The 19,000-nt window shown below is 43.7% G+C and overlaps 1 protein-coding gene across 2 annotated transcripts in view; it reads right to left on the bottom strand.

The window, feature by feature from the left end:
- LOC111605416 overlaps window positions 1-19,000 on the bottom strand; it is a 96,586-nt gene that overhangs the window by 4,748 nt on the left and 72,838 nt on the right. For both annotated transcript variants that reach the window (XM_023323926.2, XM_023323935.2), the window contains exons 3-4: window positions 14,186-14,380; window positions 6,558-6,678 (exon numbers count right to left, since the gene is read on the bottom strand). In XM_023323926.2, the coding sequence (XP_023179694.2) occupies window positions 6,558-6,678; window positions 14,186-14,380 (316 nt within the window). The remainder of the gene's footprint in view (window positions 1-6,557; window positions 6,679-14,185; window positions 14,381-19,000) is intronic.

Here is a 19,000-nt window from a genome sequence, read left to right on the forward strand (position 1 = left end):
TTTCTATTGGCATCCAGCTCTGGCTCTGACTCTGGCTCTGGCTCTACTCCAGCTGCTAAAAATAATTGCTTGACAAAGTTGGCTCACAGCTTGCGGTGTTCCTCGCATTTTTCTCTTTCTCTCCCTCTCTCACTCTATCTCTCTCTCTCTCGCTCTGCCTTGCGTTTCCTGCAGCCGCACACAAAAACCGGAAACGAAAAACGACGCGGCGACATCTCAATTTGGATTTAGTCAATGGCGGCGCAACAGGCAACAGCATTGTCCATCCTAGCCGTGGGATTGAACTGGACCCTCGAGTCCTGGCCGGAGACTCGCAACTGGACTTGCGTCCTGGCAAAGGAAACACTTTGCGGCGCTTGAGTGAGCCGCCTGAATGGCTACATGGAGACGGGGACGGAGATGGAGACGGAGTCGAAGACTTTGCTGGACTTTGCTTTCGCTTAGCTGCTTTCCTGTGTGTCCTTTGGCATGCCTGGCTGTCCTTTCTTCTTCTTCTTCTTCATCTTCGTCTTCTTCTTGTGCTTTGTCGTCGTTACGAACTTTTTAATGATGATTGAGCAGCTCGCGCAAATCTTGTTGCACACTTTCAAGCGACTGAGCAATGCAAATGGCTCAGCTTGCAGCTGTTCCTTCTCCCCCTCCCCCTCCCCTCTTTCACTCCATCCCGTTCAATGTCCGTTCGCTTGGCTTGACATATAATATATGCAGACATACAGATATACACACACAATTATGAATATATTTATACGATAATTGATATTGACAATGTTTAGATGGTTGCTGGGGCTGCCAGCTAAAATTAGAGCTGCAAATGGAGCATGAGACGACGGTACAACGGGGCGTATGAATGGAAGTTTCTTTGAATTATAGCCTATAAAGGATGGAGAGAGAAGGGCGAAGGGAAAGGGATAGAGAGAGAGAGGGCAAGTTGCCCAGAGCCTAGATATAAGGCATCTCGGCTAGCAAGCTCAGAGAGGCAGTTAGACTTCGGGAAGACTTTACTATACCTAATTCAAATATAGAGAGTATGTGGAGTAGGATGAGCAACTCATGTTGTTGCTTAAGCAGCTAGACTAGATTAGGCATGCGGATGGCTGAGGTTCAGACGGCCTACGAAAATTTTAAAGGTCTAAGTCTAAATGCTGAGTCAGAATTCTCAAGGCAGAATCAAGAAACGGATTTTAGCCCATGACAACTCATAGAGACTGTCTATAGTGAGTATATGAAGCAGCTGACTCGAACTAGTCGCGACCTCTCTTTTATATTTTATATTGGAATCACTCCAAGCTGGAACTCGAGCCTGAACTCTCATAATTTAGCTGGCAACTTAACGACTAAGAACTGTGTCCATCATTCTTTATCTTATATATTTATAGTGACATATCTCATATAGCCCATGCATAGCAAAGTAACTCCAAAACGCACGCATTGGGTATGTGACCTCAACTGCTTGACTAAGCAGGGTATTTGCTAGTCGTGCATACCCTGGTCAGCGCCATGTATATTTATTTATATAATATATATATATAATATATATATATATATCTATATGTATATATATTCAATGTAATTAAGTTAGTCAACTGCATTAGGAACTAATTAGAAAGTTGATTCTCATCCATTTTGTGTGGACTCTAAAAAGCATTAAGCTGCGTTTACACTAACTGTAGCTCAGCCTAAGCCGTCTCTCTCTCTTTCTATCTCTCTCTTCTTCATCATTTCGCTCTCTCACTCTGCCGTGTGTGCTGCGCCTTGTCCTTCGCATTAAGTGCATAATTCAATTTGAAAGGCAGACTTTGGAGTGCCCCTTGGAACGTCTGCAAAAGCACAGGCAACACACACAGATACACACACACAGATACACACACAGATCAACTGGGCATAAAACGTGGGCAGCTGCGTTTGTTTAATGAAAATAAAGTAGCAGCTTTTACGCATTTTTATGGCTTTTATTCAACTGTGGAGGGCGTGGACGCACCTGCTATGCAAATTAGCATATATATATATATATATATATATATATATATACATTTATATATACATTTATATATATATATATACATTTATATATCTCTATACGTGTGTATGTATATATGTGTGTGTATCATAAAATCTGTCAATTCGCAGCATCATTGTCTTCAATTTTCAGTTGACTTAAAGGCTGGCAATTCCGTCCCACTCCATCACTCTCTCTCTCTCTCTCTCTCTTTGTTCCTCTCTGTCTCACTCGTTTGCTGTTTGCCTGCAAATTTATGCGGTTCAAGCTAATCCTCATGGGGATTTTTCGCTTAAAACGTTTTATTGTCGCCTCGCACCCAAGACCAGGTGAAGCAGTAGGTGAGCATTAAATGGAGTTGGAACTGTAACTGGAAGTGTAATAGCAGCTATGACTAGAACAGCAACTAAAGCTGGAGCTAGAACTGGAATTGGCATAGAATCTGCAACTAGAGTTGGAACTGGAATTGCAATTGAAGCTATTAATTTAGCTGTCATTTGTAGATGTAACTAGAACTGCGGCTGGAGCTAGAATTTAGATTGGAACTGGAACTGGAACTGGAACTGGAACCGGAACTAGAACTGGAACTGGAACCAGAACTGGAACTAGAAATAGAGTTGCCAGTGTGTGTCTTGTTGTCTATTTTAAAAGGCCCATAGATAGGTGTATTTCGATCTGTAACTTTAATTGAAGCTGGAACTGAAGTTGGAACTGGAACTGGTACTTGCACTGCAGCAGAAACCGTTGACCTGTTTGCTTTGCTTCCGCCTGAAGTTGTTATAATAGTAACTATAACTGTAACTTTAACTATAAATTTAACTGTTACTGTAATTGGAACTGGAACTGGAACTGGAACGGAGCTGCGCTGACTCAGAAAGGGACGTTGGCCTGCGGACATTGTCTGCTTCTATTATATTTTAAAAGGCCTGTCGACTGCAGATTTCCCTGATGCCCTGTAAATTTATCACATTACAAAAAACAGAAAACAAAGTGTGAATTCGACGGGGGAGGCGGCCGGCTGTCGGGGGTTGTCGCTTGGAGTAGGCAGGGGGTGCGTAAAGGTTCATATCCTGTGCAACCCCACAGCTCCGGCTGCGTGTGTATTACCGTTTCGTTGCTTTGTAATTTCTTTTCGCGGCAATTGCTTCGCACTGTCATTATGTAAATGAAATTGTGGCGAATTATTATTTGTGTACCCTATGAAGAGAGAGCGAGCGAGGAAGAGCATGCTCAACCTGCGATGGGGTGTGTGGCACTCAGTGCGTGTGAAGTGTGGAGTACGAGTATGGGTATTAGGTATGAGTATTGGAGTGTGCGCCGAACTAGTTCGCGCACACAAAAAGCTATTGAAATCAAGCAGGCTATGATTTGGCTTAGCTATTGTCTGGAATAGGTCTCTTCTTCAGGCTGTTGAGCTTATCGCTTGCTTTGTAATGTCAAGCTTCATTCTATGATCAGCAGCGACAGCTCAGTTCAGCTAGTCCTATCTCTTTGCCTGCCTCGCTTTACTTTTCCGTACTGTCATTGTTCCGTTGTTGATCCTTCCCCTTATAGATATCCAAGATTTCCAACTTGTGTATACCCACACCTTGCTCTTCACTAAATAGAGAGCTTTGGCTTGTGTGCTCCTTGCCTCAGATCTCTCGTTTATCTCAATGAGCGCTGATGTTGTTGAGGCTAGCACTGATTACAGCTGCTCACGGACGGGTATCTGCTAGTTGTGCATATCTGAAGCAGCCTCTATTTCTCCCATATCTCACTTAGAGCATTTGCTGTTCGCCTTTGCCTGAGCTCGAGAATTTTTTTGCTTGTTATTTTTGGCTCTTTCTCTTTTTTGTTCGCTTCTTCTTAGTCTTCGGTTTTTATTTTGTTTTTCTGTTTTGTTATTTGCGTAATTTATTTATTTATTTTCTTTGGCCAAGTTCCATTGTTGTTGTTGCTGCTGCTCAGCGCTTGAGCGCATAATTCATAATTTGTGCCGTTCGTCCTTTGTCCCCTGTCCTTGGTCCTTTTGTGGAGCAACAGCAGCTCCCTCTATCAGCAACGAGGCAATAAAAGTTTGTCGCTAGTTAACAAATCATTGGACAAGTGAATTGTGCGACTCGCCAGGAGAAAAAGAGAGGGAGAGTAAGCGGGTGTGAGAGAGAGAGAGAGAGCGATGGAACTTATGATTCAGTTTGAATTGATTTGTGTGTGCGCGCGTGAATGAATACGATTTCGATTTCGATTTTTATCGCTGTGCGCAATAAATATTCATGAGTTCCATTCATCCATCATGCTTATGTGATCTCAGTGAAAAGCTTTTGGCACTCGAAAAAAATGAAAACGAAACAAATCAATTATCGAATTGAATTGAATCATTTGAGTGGTACAAATGGATTCATTGAATATGTCATTCGAATGCTTAAGCGAATTTGAATCCCTGAATTGCTGTGAGATTAGATTGAATGGGCAATACTCGGAGGTCTTTGTGCATGCATATGAAAGTCTCATCGATCAATATACATCGATAGCAAACGAATCATAAAAAAATTCTGCGACTGCAATTTAAATTAACAACTTCGTGAAATGTAGAGAAACAAGTTCTGAATTATATCCAGTTGAGCGTGATTATTGTGCAAGTGTGATCGATAAATGTATCGATATGTACAGCAGAGATTCTGTTGATTCACAAGAAATTCCATACATTCCTATGATATGTTACCGTTAGCGGTTAACCGCTGGCCTTGGCCAAGCATTGGGACTATCGATTTGCTCTACAAATCGGCACGTTTTCTTCTGCGTCTCGCCGTGCAAATAGATTCGAATTGAAAGCAAATGGAAAAGACATAAAAAATAATAAATTGCGGATTTAATTTAATTTCGCAAACAAAAGTAAAGCGCAGCATAATAAACGGCTTTTGATGAGCAGCGAGAAGCACTCAAACATAAGAGAGGCGGACGATAAGTGCGGAGCGTAGCAGTTAGAGCAGTAAAGGCAACGTCAACCGCAACAGGCAGCAGCCAGCAGAAGCTAAGGCTGAAGGAGCCCATCTCAATATAGAACGGACAACGTGGCGTATGCGGAACGTGATTGATGTTTGTTTGCTTATTTGAAGTGGGTAGTGGACAAGCCACGCCCGCAAGCCACGTCACTTGCACGATTGTGGCAGAGAGAGCGAGAGAGAGAGGGAGAGGGGGAGAGAGAGGGAAGAGATAAGCTGAGCCGGAGCTAGACGTGAATAGTGACTTGTGAGCCATGCGAGCATATAGGGTATCTTTGAGCTAATTAATAGGGTATCTTTGAGTTGTGATTGCCCTGAATACCTAAGGCTGCTTGCTTATAAATAATTTTCTTTTGTATTTAAAAAAAAGTTGGAGTATGGGAGCCAAAGTGTGTTTAGCTGCATTTACAGGGTATCTTTAAGCTGTTCATATCATAGAGCACCTGAGTATCTAAGGGCGATAGAGTTAAAGCGACAATAGGAATGAGGCTTGCTCAATTTACAGGACATCCCTAACAAGCTTTTCTAGTCAATAGCTGCCAAAGAGCAAGGCGAAGGACTTCATTGAATTTCACTCAATTTACAGGGTAACTGAAAGTCGTATGAGAAAGAAAAAGGAAAGTGACTGGGGCCAAAGGACCGTGTGGCTTGTAGTTAGCCTGCAGGGTACAGGGTATCTGTAAGTCAGACGTGCCTCTGGTTCTATTGCTTGCCTCGTGGACATTTGAGAAGCCATCAAAGGCAAGGCTAGCGTCAAGGATTGCTGCGCAACCTGTCTGTGTGGCTGGTGGCTGAATGGCATGAATCATAAACATTTCCATTTCCAACTCGCACAAGCAAATAGGAGCAAGAAGAAGCAGCAGCAGCGGCAGCAAAACAAAGCAGGCGAAATGCTCGTGAGGACGAAAATTAACAGCGCGTCAAATCAAGGCGGGGATTTTTATACCGAACAATTTTTATGCGCCTTTTATGATGGATTTTTATTGCAGACGCTTATGCTGATGTTCTTTCTCAATCCCCCCCCCCCTCGCCATGTCCCGCTCCCGCGCTCTTTCTTACCCATTACAAGATGAAATTGTTGTTTGCATGCCGCGCGAGTCATAAAAAGCAGAACAGCTAGCAACAAATTTGGGATTAATACTGAAATTTCTCATTTTTTCTCTCCAGTTTCTCCCGTTAACCTAATGCCATAAAAGCGGCTTTGGAAAACGATTTGGCACACACCTTTCGGCTAGAATCGCGACGTGGAATTAAACAAAATCAAGCGTGAAAGAAGGATCCAAGGCACGGAAAATTATATCACGCTCAATACCAGAATTGAATTTTTAAGCTAGAAGAGTTCATCTCAAGAGAAGCACTAGATACAGATACAGATAGGAAGACATGAAGATATGAAGATGTGAAGATATGAAGATGTGAAGATGTGAAGATATGAAGATGTGAAGAGTGTAGTCCTCTCTTCTAATTCTGCCAGCCAGACGAGCTTCTATGACTTTCACATATATATCTAAGTACTCAGTATAGATAGTTTGTTTCTCTAGACAGCTTCTTGATCGTTTCGTCTTTTAGCTACTCACTCATGATCCCGATTGTGTTTGTAGGAGTCGCGATAGCGCGTGCGCAGATTGTGGCGACTGTCGCTGCTGTCGTTCGCTCGATGATTGCGCGTGAGTGCGGCAGGCAGCAGAAGAGCCATTTCTGCAAGAGAGAAGAAGAAGAGTGTTAGTTAGCGTAGTTAGTTAAAATAGTCAGCTATAGCTGTTATAGTAGTAAGTTCTTGATACGTAGGTTGGTTGCCACGCGTCACGTGTCGCACAGACGGATAAAGCTCGAGGCATAGCTGTAGCCGGAAGAGCTGGCTGTAATGTTATCAACAACAACGAGTGCACAAGTGTGTGTGCGTGTGTGTGTGTGCGGATGTGCGTGCCTGTATGCCTGGCGGTTATGCCACACGAATCGCATTTGCTTTGACTGGCTTCGCATGATGTTTGCATTGCTGAGAGCGAAATCAAAACATGCCATTAGAGGAGCAACCGAAAAAAGAAAACAGAAAACGAATAAGGAAAGAGGAAACAGCCAAGGAGGCGTGGCAGCTACAACTGACAAGGACAACACAAGCGTGCGAGCAACTGCAAACAGCAAAACAACTTTTCCTTTTCCCTTCATCCAATTCCCAATTTCCAGCGCTCGACGTGTGGCCCCCTTTTTTGCATTCCCCCATTGCGACGCCCTTTTCCCCTTTTCCCTTTTCCCCCAGCTGCGACTTTTGACTAACAGAACTCGCAGTGACAGAGCCCCAAGAGCTACTGCTGTCACTGACACCCAACTGAGAGGCGGGCGGGCAGGTGGGCAGGAGATAGTCACCTGAAAAACGTAGACTGCGACTTTGCTTCACTTGCAGCACGTGCCACAGCCACGTAAAGCCACGTGACTCGTGAAATGTGTCTGCACCATTAACAGCCTTGGCCGGCTCTGCATTCTTTGATGAAACATACTTCGCACAGACGTGAATATATTTCACCTGAGTTGACAGCGTCCAGCTGCTTAGCTTAGGGTCTGTACATGAATCGAACTACTTCCTACAACTCCCTGATTATGAGCAAAAGGAAAACTTCAAGTTCATATCAAGTCTTGGCGCTGTCTTTGACAGATCTGATGAGCACTGAAGGTCAAAGTGGCTACACAGGTCTGATGTGTTGAGCTCCTACTACGATTCAATACCCTGTAAACACGTGAAGCAGGTCACTTGAATGATGTGTATGAAAGAGTAAGAGATACAGAGCGAACACGAAAATGATCGAGAGGCAAAGTTAGACAGACTGAGAGAGACCGAGAGAGAGAGACAGATAGATAGATAGAGACTCAGTAGGACGAACTGAGCGACAGTGAGATAGAGTAAGAGAGTGAGTTACCAAAATGGAAATGCAGCTAAGTATTATGCAGTCATAAAGTCAAGGCTATTAACAGACTTTGACCTCTATGCGCCAGGGTGCGTGTGAGAGAGACAGCATGAGCCTAGACAAGAGTTAGATGGAGGCATATTTAAAGGACTTGCACGTGCCAGAGCAAATGAAATGTCAAGCCAACAGCTGATGACGGTCTAAGCTTAATGTGTGTGTGAGGGAGAGGGAGAGTGCTCGAGAGAGAGAGGGAGAGTGAGAGTTGGCCAAAGTGCGGCTAAACGATTGCTGGCTTGCACATATGTATTGCATAATTTCGGTCGTCAGCAGGAGCACACAACTTATGCAAATTTAACAAGTCAAGTGCCACACACACCCGCACACACACACCCACACACACGCATAAATTTACATAATCAAATGGCATATTGTTGTGCCTCGGTTTGGCTGGTTTTGGTTACGTTTTTCATCTTGGACGATTACCTCCTTGGCCAAGCACAGCACACACACACACACACACTCGCACACACACACTCGCACGCATACACTCTCCCACACACATACAGACGCACACACATACATGCAAGTTAATTGGAATTTAGCACATGGCTCGTAATTCACAGCCCTAAGTGAATGAGTGTGCGAGGTATATGTATGTGTGTGTCTGTGTGTGTGTGTGTGTAAGCGAGTGTGTGTGTCTGTAAGTGTACAGCAATTATTTTTATAACGTTAATGAGCACTGCGCATTATTGTGGCCTGCCAATGGCGGCGACAACGAGAAACGCTGAAGAAGGTTCATGATGAAAGCGACGACAGTCGGCGACAGAAGTGTGCGCACACATATTAGCTACACTGTGAGAAATGTTGTTATCTAATGCCAAAATACTCAATGACAATGTGAAGTATTATGTAAAAAAGATGACTTGCTAGTGCCTGATTGATTGATAGGTCTAAACACGTAAATGGATGAAGCTATACATTTGATTGATGATTGATTGATTGACTTACTAATTGATGATGGACTGATGACTTAATTGCTGACTGATTATTTGAGCTATGTATGAACTTAACCATATCACTTTGATTGATTGATTGATTGATTGATTAATTAATTGGCCTACATCTAACTATTGTCTGATTGATTGATTGATTGATCAATTGGCCTACATCTAACTATTGTCTGATTGATTGATTGACCAACTGTGTCCCTTGTAGACTGGCGATTGATTGACTGACTGAATGATTGACTGATTGACTTACGATTGTGTGACTGATAGATACAAACATCATTTGATTGATCTAGTCTAAACAGCCAAGTCTTTTTATTGATTGATTGACTTGATTAATTGACTGATCAATCATTCAATTTATATATATATTTTTTTCTGGGAATATAATGGAATGTATATAAATGCATAAATATTGATTGATTGATTTCAATTTCAACCGTGGCTCACACTCTAAAACTCAGTCAATATTTTCGCTCAGTGCATGCGACTAAATTCACAACATATTTCCACCTGCAAATGGCGCTGGGCATTGTGCATGGCGACGTTGGTGAGTGGGCGGGCGTATGGGCGTGTTTGTTTACCTTAATTATTACACACATGCCAAAAAAAGAGTAAGCGAGAGGCAGAGGGAGGGAGAGGGAGAAGGAGAAGGAGAGTGTGACACGCCTGGTTGTTAGCAATTAACTTGGCATTACACAAATTTTTAATAGCATACTAATGACGCGAGTGAGCGCGCCCGCGCCTCTCTCTGCGCTTCTCACGCGGCTGCTTGGTTCGTGTCTTGAGCTAAATTTAATTTGCGCCCTGCTCAATTATCTAACACAAATTGCACGTATTTAATGTCAGTTGTTCTTGTTGCTGTTAGGTGTTGCTGCAACAATATGTGCAACAGTTGCCAGAGTCGAGAGCCAAGCACTCTGCTGTGCAATTTGCCATTTCTCTGTGCAGTTTCCGTTTCTTTCTGGCTGGGCCTTTGCTTTGATTCCATTTCTACCTGGGCCACATTGGTTGCTATTCAAGTGTGACAGGCCGAGGCAGGAGGCGTGGCTTCCTACCTGTTGTTGAGGTGCAGCGTAGAGTAGAGTCGAGTAAATGCAATTCTTGCATATCTTTCCCCACTTTCGCCAATCTTAGTATTTCTTTTCACACATTTAGTCATTTGTCATAGCTACGCGGCAAGGGTATTTAGTAGTCGATCATGACTGAAGAAGCTTGCGTTTCCTTACTTTGCCTGCGCGTTTCTGTTCCCAGTTACTGTTTTGATGCTGCCAACTACTCTGAGCCCTAACCCTCTCCCCCCCCTCTCTCTGCCGCTTTATCTCTCTCTCTCTCTCTCTTGCCTGTCCAGCTGTAATCGAGATTTTAATGCTCTGTAATTGCCTGGCTAAATCGCAAAGCCAAAGCCAAAGCTCGCCGTTGTCTGACAGCAATTTGCAAGATAAACAAAACACACACGCACACACTCACACACACACACACACTCACACACACTAACAAACAGACACATGTGCTCAACACTATAAACAGCTTAAAACCGTATTAAAAGCATTTAATTCACATCTGTTTCCCTGTGTGCACCTGTATATTTCAATTAGGTCTTAAATATTTGCCTGAGCTGCGGGCAAAGTGCGCAAAGGGGCAGAGGGACAACAATGTTGCTCACTTTTAAGCTGAAAGCTTTTAGAGGGAGTTAAATACAGTGGAGCCTTAACAGCGTGATTAGCTTGAGAGCTGTGCAGCTATACGAAAGGGAGTCGCACTGCGAGTGCCTAAAGTGAGAAGCCAGCATTGGTTGCGCTGATCCCGAGGGACTCAACTGCAACAACTGTTGATTCGCGTTCTAAAACTGTGAAGGTACCTCGCTTGCTGCTGATCTGATAATACTAATACCAAATTTGTAGTCTCTAGAGATGAATCAATGGAGAGCCAAGCGGACGAACTGAATGGATGTTAAGAGCAGCAAATGTAACGATGGAAGATGAAAAGGCAAGCAGACGGAACTAGCGTTAGCCTACGACGGAAGAGCTCTTCATAGAGGAAATCGCTTAGAGCTTTTTCGCTGATAATCTAAAAAGATGATATTCCTCTGTCTCTCTGCAAAAACTTAAAGTGCTTTTCAAGCCTCCTCGAGGCTTTATTCCATATTCAATTTAGCTGAAACCCAAAAATTAATTGTTTCTAATAGCTAACTTAAAGCATTTATGCTAAAAGCTATACAAGCTTTCAGCTATTGCTCAATTGAATTTCATAGTTTTAATGGCAGCTGCTTTATCTGACACTAAACTGCCATTAATTACATTTCCTTTATGCACACACACACACACGGCTCTATTGATGGCGGTGACATGTGACGCCTGCTGGGTGTGTGTGAATCATTTCTGCATACAGAGTTTAACAATTTTTTCTAATGGCTGCAATCAAAGTTTTAATTAAACGCTTAAAGAGTGAACGGACGAGCGTCGACAAAAACCGCAAGCACAACTAAGTCCAGAGCCAAACAGCACAAGGACAGCAGAGGAGCGGCGAGGCGACTGACGACTGGCGGGCAGCGGAGACTGGGCGACTGGGCACGTTCGTGGCTAATGGAGCACAGGCGACCCAAAACATAAACAAAAACTTCGGCTGCGATTTTTAATAGTTTTTTTTCTACTTTTTTTATGCTTGCCGCAACTTCTTCTGCTTTGTTTTTTTTTTATACTCATTCACGACGCGACAAAGTGGGCGTATTGGCTTTTGTGAAATGGCCCGATGGAGCGAGAGATGGGAGAACGCTTCTTTGTTGCTCTCATCCATCCATCCTGACATCTGTTTCCTCTTTCAATTGGTTTCTATTCTACCTCAAAGCAGATAGGTTGCTTGAGCGAGCATTAGGCAGTCGCTTAAGCCCGTCCATTGCCCTGGTGCTGCGAATGGGGGCGTGTCTCCTGCGTGTGTGTGTGCCGTCGGCGACACTTAGCCAAATATAATATGGCTTTTATGTCAGCCACTTGCACAAAATTGCTTTGCCAGGCCAAAGGCCAGGGGCTTGAGTACGAACGGGGCGTGGCAGGGCCAAGAACTAGAGGCGAGAGCTGAGCAGTGGCTGCAGGGGAGATGGATGAAAGTTCTACGGCCAGAGACTGGAACCTAGAACCGACGTTCATATGCGTCTTCTTCTTAGGCAGCTGCTCGCTTTTACGTGGCCAAAAAAAAGAAGTCAACGCAGCCGGCTCTAGTGGCGCGTGCACGACTAGAAAATACCCTGGAACTGCATGCATAGCGGGCCTGGGCATATGGGAAGGTAGAGTCTATCCAGTTGACGAACGCTAGCGATGTCTGTATAACAAATTTGTTGGTGCTCAAATAATTAAAATTTGCCATAGGCTAAAATCGATTCCTTGATAATCGATAAAGCTATCGATTCATTTTAAGGAACTTGAGCTGCTAAGCTTCAAAGCTCAAGTCTCGCAAGTTGACGAGTTCGACTTGTCTTGTTACTTTCACTTTAATCAAGAATGAAACTACCCTGCTTACACAATTCGACTAGTTCCAGGGTATTGCATAAGAAAGTCGAGTGAGAGAAAAAAACTTTCAGCTAACAAGCGAAAGCTGACAGATGCATCTGCAGCAAAGATGCCCCCGCCCTCTGCCTCTCTCTATCTCTCTCTCTCTCTCTCTCTCTCTCTTCCTCTCTCAGCATCCGTGTGGATTCGTGTAAACCATCCAACCACCCGTCAAGTGACTTAGTTTGCTTCACATTTTGCTTGGGCGTTTAGATGAAAAAGCTTTTTGCATTGCACAGCTCTGTCAATGCAACTGTCAAGCATGGCCTGACTGTGACATACCCTGTAAATGGCATGCGATGAGCTGATTTAGCAGAGGCAAATAGAGAGAGAGAGAGAGCACGAGAGCGAGGGAAAACGAGAGAGAAAGATGCAGTGAGTAGGAAAGGGAGAAAGACTTAGTGAGAGAAAGAGAGAGAGAGATAACTAACGGGAAGAGCTTAGAGAAGTGAAGAGCTATGGATGGAGACACATTAAAAGTAGCTTAAGCTCTCTGCCAGACTACCCCATCAAGAACTCCCATTGCGGGGTGTTACAATGGGTGTAAAATATTTACGCTGCATTTTCTGGGGCGCTAACAATACGAGCCAAGTGCTTGCTAAGTGGATCAACATATCAACATTCTTAACAAATATGCAAAATGGAATATGAAATAAGCCGGGTGAAGTAAGAGATAGAGAGAAGGAGAGAGCGAGAGAGGGAAAGAGGGAAAGAGGCAAAGAGGGAGGGAGATATGAGCTGAAATGCTGTTGGACATAAGAGGATGCTGGCAGGAGCGAAAAGCTGGAATTAATTAAGCCAAACAATGTATGAAAAGGCAGCAGAAATAAATCGAAAATCGCATTCCATTTGCTGCTGCTTTCTAAATATCCCAGTTTATCAATATCCTTCACAAATATCAGTTAGATTTTAATTGTAATATATTGAATGGGGCTGCCAATTGGGGCCGGCCATCGACTATTTTAATTAACACGCCACAATACAGATTCAGGCTCAGATTGAGATAAAAGGGTAACCCAGTTGCAGTTGCAGCTGCAGCTGCTATTGTTGTAAATGTGAATGCACGACGGCTCACCTGACAGGTGCAAGGGAAATACGATAAGGGCAGCGATGTCAGGTCAGAATATTTTTAATTAAAAGTGCATTTCATTAAAAGCCTCACAGATATAACAACAGATGCGAATATCCCGTTACAGATACAGATACAGATACAGATACAGTTAGAGATATAGATACAGATACAGTTAGAGATATAGATACAGATACAGATTCAGATGCAGATACAGATACAGATACAGATAGTAGATAGTAGATAGTAGATAGTAGATAGTAGATAGTAGATAGTAGATAGTAGATAGTAGATAGTAGATAGTAGATAAGATAGTAGATAGTAGATAGTAGATAGTAGATAGTAGATAGTAGATAGTAGATAGTAGATAGTAGATAGTAGATAGTAGATAGTAGATAGTAGATAGTAGATAGTAGATAGTAGATAGTAGATAGTAGATAGTAGATAGTAGATAGTAGATAGTAGATAGTAGATAGTAGATAGTAGATAGTAGATAGTAGATAGTAGATAGTAGATAGTAGATAGTAGATAGTAGATAGTAGATAGTAGATAGTAGATAGTAGATAGTAGATAGTAGATAGTAGATAGTAGATAGTAGATAGTAGATAGTAGATAGTAGATAGTAGATAGTAGATAGTAGATAGTAGATAGTAGATTGTAGATAGTAGATAGATTTGGACTTACCTCGCAGGATCTTCTTATCCCGATGTCCGTGACAGCGATAGCCTTGGCAAGCTCGCTTCTGGAGCAGCGATGGGCAGTGCTTGCCTCCGTTCTGGGCCGCTTGCAGGACTTGGCGAGTGCGCGTCGTCATGCCCGCGCCGCAGCTCTTGTCGCAGTCGCTCCACGCTCCCCAGTCGCCCACCTGGCAGTCGAGCACTGCAAGAGGAGAGCAGACAGCTAGGGGTTAAAGGCTACGAAGGCATTAAGCATAAAAGCAATTTGAATGCGAGTACAGTGAAGCTGCGCTACAGCTTCCCTCAAACATTTGTGACTTCTCGAAAAGAAGAGTTCATTAGCTTTATAGTTAGAGTCGTCTGGCAGCCGAGCTCACTGTGGCTCTATCTGAGACTAAGAGCATCTGCCTTGATAGCTTCTTCTAAAGGCAGGCACCACTGTAGCTTAGAGACTCTTGTCTTTCACCGCATTTTAGTAAAATATTCGGACATTTATCAATTTCTTTGTGGAATTCGAATCGTGATTCGATCAAAGAATTTTTCTTCATTAAAGCTTTTGCTTTTGCGAATTTCTAATTCAATGCTTTGTCATAGTCTTTATCGGCTTAGCCAACACTGGACGCGTCTGGGCGTTGCCACCTAGTTGCAAATGGCATGTGTGCGAACAAAGAAAACATTTGTCATGCAATGCCGAGTGCTATTCACAGTGGACTAGCTGAGGAAATGTGGGACAAAGGATTTTGGGATAAAATGCCTCGAGCGGGCTTTTGTTGCAGCTCGAAATGCAGCTGCAGCTGCTGCAGTAGTTAAATACTAAATGCTAAATGCTAAATGCAACGAGTGACGTTTCAAGTTTCTTAATTAAAAATTGTGCAGCTCCGGCAAAATTAATTAAAATCCATTTGCCTTGATAGCGTCGCCTTTGGCTATGGTCCTTAAAGGCGCTAATGAAGCCACAAAGAGCGCTTGCTCCGAACTGAATTGAAATATGCTACGGCCAGCCATCTCACTCACTCTCCCCCTTTCTCTGTCTACCCACTGGCTGCTGTGAATTCCCTCGGCTATTGCATTTGCTCAGTCAGAAATGGCAAAAATTGTCTTTAAAATCGATTTTAAAAGCATTTATCGATGCCATTTGCCAAGTCTGCAATGGATTTCGGAGGGGCATATTGGTTTCTGCATAAAGATGAGTTGATAAGTTCGCATTCAGCTATTGATACAATCGATAGTTTGCTTAGTATCGATAAGAATCGATTTAAATTCAGATTTTTAAGGCATAACTCGAGAACTTTTAGAGCCTCAGGCATGCAATTTGCGTGCAGTTGATGGTAGGGTATATAATATTAGGTATGAAGTATTTTGATGTAAGCCTACTCTATAGACTTGGTTACTTGACAATAGCTCAAGAACTTCCAGAGGCTGGCTTAGAAAGCTTGATGTATGAGCTTTGCTGAGCTCAACTTTGATTAAGAATATTTAACTTCTTCGATAAATACTTGAAAAACTTAGTTCCTTTAGATAAGCTCGAGAACTCTTAGAGCTACGACTATGAAAGTTTGTATGTAGACTCTCGTAGGGCATGTGGAGCCGGAGAATATTTTACTCAATTGATAACTTTCGGCTTAACTTGGTTACTCTTGAAATTTCATGATTTTTTATAGCTGACGACGCGCAATTTACTGTGTGGTTGTCCACTGTGTACCTCGAGCGGCTACCCCTTATAAAAGTTACAAATGTTTTAAGCACATTGTAGGGTATCTGCCGCTGCACATACCCAACTTAGCTCGGTCCGTGTATTAGGTTTAAAGGCGGTTCGTTCGTAGTTCTGCACACCACACCACAAAAGCCAATTTATATTTTTAATTTTCATTTTCATTTTCATTTCGTTGGGTTTTTCCCACAAGTTTTTCTTTTGCTCTCCTTTTGCTCAGCGGTTCAGCCATTGGGTTGCTCGGTGCTCAGTGCTCGCTGCTCGGTGCTCGGTGCTCGGTGTGGCCGCACAAAATTAGCAAAAACGAGCAAAATGAGGCCAAAACAAAGCGCCTGGATAATAGAACTAAGTGCAAGGAGCTGTCGCAGCAGGCCGAGGCGGCGGATGGCTGGGCAGACGGAAGGAGGAGGAAGGCGAAAGGGAGGGCATAAAACTAAAGTAGTTAAAATTATGATTGCATTGGCTGGCGGCAAAGTGTTTAGCATATTGTGTGCAGCAGCAGCAGCAGTCATGAATGCGAATGAGAAGCGCATAGAGAGGCGGCAGAGAGAGGAGCCAGCAGCAGCACAAAGCAAACTTTTGCCTCTGAACCGGCTTGTTGTGGCAATAAATGGCATAAAATGCTGCTTAGCAATCATGCCACTTGATTGGGGGGCCGGCAATGGGCAGCGGGTAGAGGGCGTGGCTTATCCTTAATGCTCACACTTCCTTGAGAGTTGTCAGCCAGTTGGCCTGCTGGCCATTTGGCCATTTGGCCATTTGGCCAGTTGGCTGCTCTTTTAGCGACAATCAAGTCGTCGTCTGTCAGCAACTGCTGCAGTTGCAATTGCAGCAGCTGCTGCTGCTGCTGCTGTTGATTATGGCAGCTGTTCGCTTTGCCTGCTGATAACGATGACAATTATAACAACGATGATGCTAATGATAATGATTATCATTATTATTATGATAATTATGCAACTGGGTGGTTGCATCTGAATTTGCAGTGCACTTGGTAGCAGCTGCGCGCTGTTGCCGCACTTCACAGCTCTCTCTAGCAGGAAGCGACGTCTTCGCATTTCATTAGCTTATTCCTGCCCTTCATGTCATGTAGTACTGTCAACACTTGACTAAGCCAAAGCGCTGCACTGCCAAATTCCAGCTGCCACATTGCTCTTTTAAGTCTCTTGCAATTGCCACTGTCACTTGCGACTTGCAATTCCTCTTGCTAAGTTCCGCTTTCAGCCCTCGTTTCCAACTGCCACTTCCAATTCCCACTTTCTCACCATAATTCAGATTTCATTACCGACTTCCACAGTCTATCCCAACTTCCAGCTTCCAGTCCATATCCGTTGCTTAACTGCATTTTCCTATGCCCACTTCTAAGCTTCGCTTCCAGCCCTCGTTTCTAGGTTCCACTTTCAGGTTTCTCGTGCCATGCCCACTTCTAAATGCCTTTTCCAGTCTTCACTTCCAATTTGCATTGGCAACTAACAGTTCGAGCTTTCTCCATTCCATTCCACTTGCAACTCCCATTCGCTAGTTCAACTTCCAATTGGCCAACTTGGAACTGCCGCTGGCAACATTCCACTCGGTAGCTCCACATCCTATTAGACACTTCTTCCGCATGTTGTGGGTCTTCTCCAATGCGTCACATGTAAATGTCATTGTCTCTAAGCCTGTAAATTTTGCAGCTATTGCTGGGATCAGAATGCCGCATGCAATTACACAATGGCTCAGCCGAATGGATGGGGGAGCGCAGGAGGTTTCCTTGCCTGCTGCTGGTGCTGCTGCTGCAGTTGTTGCTGTTGCTGCTGAAGTTGCATTTCCTTGGGGCACACACACACGAGTTGCCACAACATAACTCAATGTCTGCAGCGAAGGGCACAGGAGCAGGGCAGCAGCAGCAGGAGGCGGACAAGCAGCAGCAGCAGCAGCAGCAGTTGCTGACGCGTTTGCCTCGACACGGGGTTGCGAGAAATAAACACAGCTTGTTTATTTGTGGCCAGCGATGTGCAGCAAATGCCCTTAAAATGTTGCAGCTTTTGTTGTTGTTGTTGTTGTTGAATACACCCAAAGAAAAAAAAAAAAAAGCAAAAACCTTTTGCCCAATCGAGTTTCCCTGTTGCCTGCTTTGGTCAGTTGCGTTTGACATTCGCTCTTTATGCCAGCGGTTTCTCTTTCTCTTTCTCTCTCTCTCTCTCTGCCTCTCTCGCCCTCTCTGTCTATGTGTGTGCTCGTGTTTGACTAGGCAAGTCAAACAATTGCTTTTGACAAACTCAAGTGCGGCAGATAAACAGATAAAAAGTCGCATCGCCTCTTTGTTTTCCACTTGGTCAACACAAAAAAAAAGAAAAAAAAGAAAAAAAAGGCAACCGCGCAGCTCAAAGCGAGACGCGGGCTTTTGGACGTCAAACGCTGCATTGCTGCCGCACTTCACTCAAGTGTTTTGTATGCTGCAGTGGAGCCCACGTCGAATGAGCTCAGACTGAAGTCAAGAGCAAGCCAAACTTTCCCTGAAGTGCGGCAACAACGCTTCTCCTCGTGATGAGAACGAAGCTGTTGTTTCTATTTTTCAGCGAGAGATGTTCAGAGAGAGAGAGAAAGGGAGAGAGGGAGAGAATGATAGTGAGAGAAAGAGACAGAGTGACAGAGAGGCAGAGAGAGAGAGAGAGAGAGAGACAGAAATATAGATAGATAGAGAGTGAGTATCACTTGTTAAGGCAGAGAAACAGAGAAAGAGAGAGAGAGAGAGAAAGAGAGAGAGAGAGAGCGATAAAAAAAGATGAAAAGCGAGAGACAAAGAGAAAGAGAGACAAAGAGAGAGGGCAGAAAGCGAGCAAAATAATTGAAACTCCATCAAATTGCATTGTTGCCAAACTTCAGTTAGTCTTAAGTGCTTTTGGCTCATCTGAGGCATGGCTAATTCATCGTCTATCGGTTTCAGTTTTTGTAGCGGTTGCTTTTGCAGTCAAGCAAAGCTCTCGCTTGCCGCACAAATTGCAGGCAAAGTTTTTGGTCAAAACAAGAGGCTTCCTCCCACTCACGCCCGCGGACTGCTCTGGTCCGAAAGTTTTCGCTACCGAAAGGCTGTCAGCAGCAAACAGAAGAGAAGAAAAAATTTGGGAAGTAGAT

The sequence above is a fragment of the Drosophila hydei genome, unplaced genomic scaffold (genome assembly GCF_003285905.1).
Source record: "Drosophila hydei strain 15085-1641.00,03,60 unplaced genomic scaffold, DhydRS2 tig00000358-arrow-arrow-pilon, whole genome shotgun sequence".
Taxonomy (NCBI): domain Eukaryota; kingdom Metazoa; phylum Arthropoda; class Insecta; order Diptera; family Drosophilidae; genus Drosophila; species Drosophila hydei.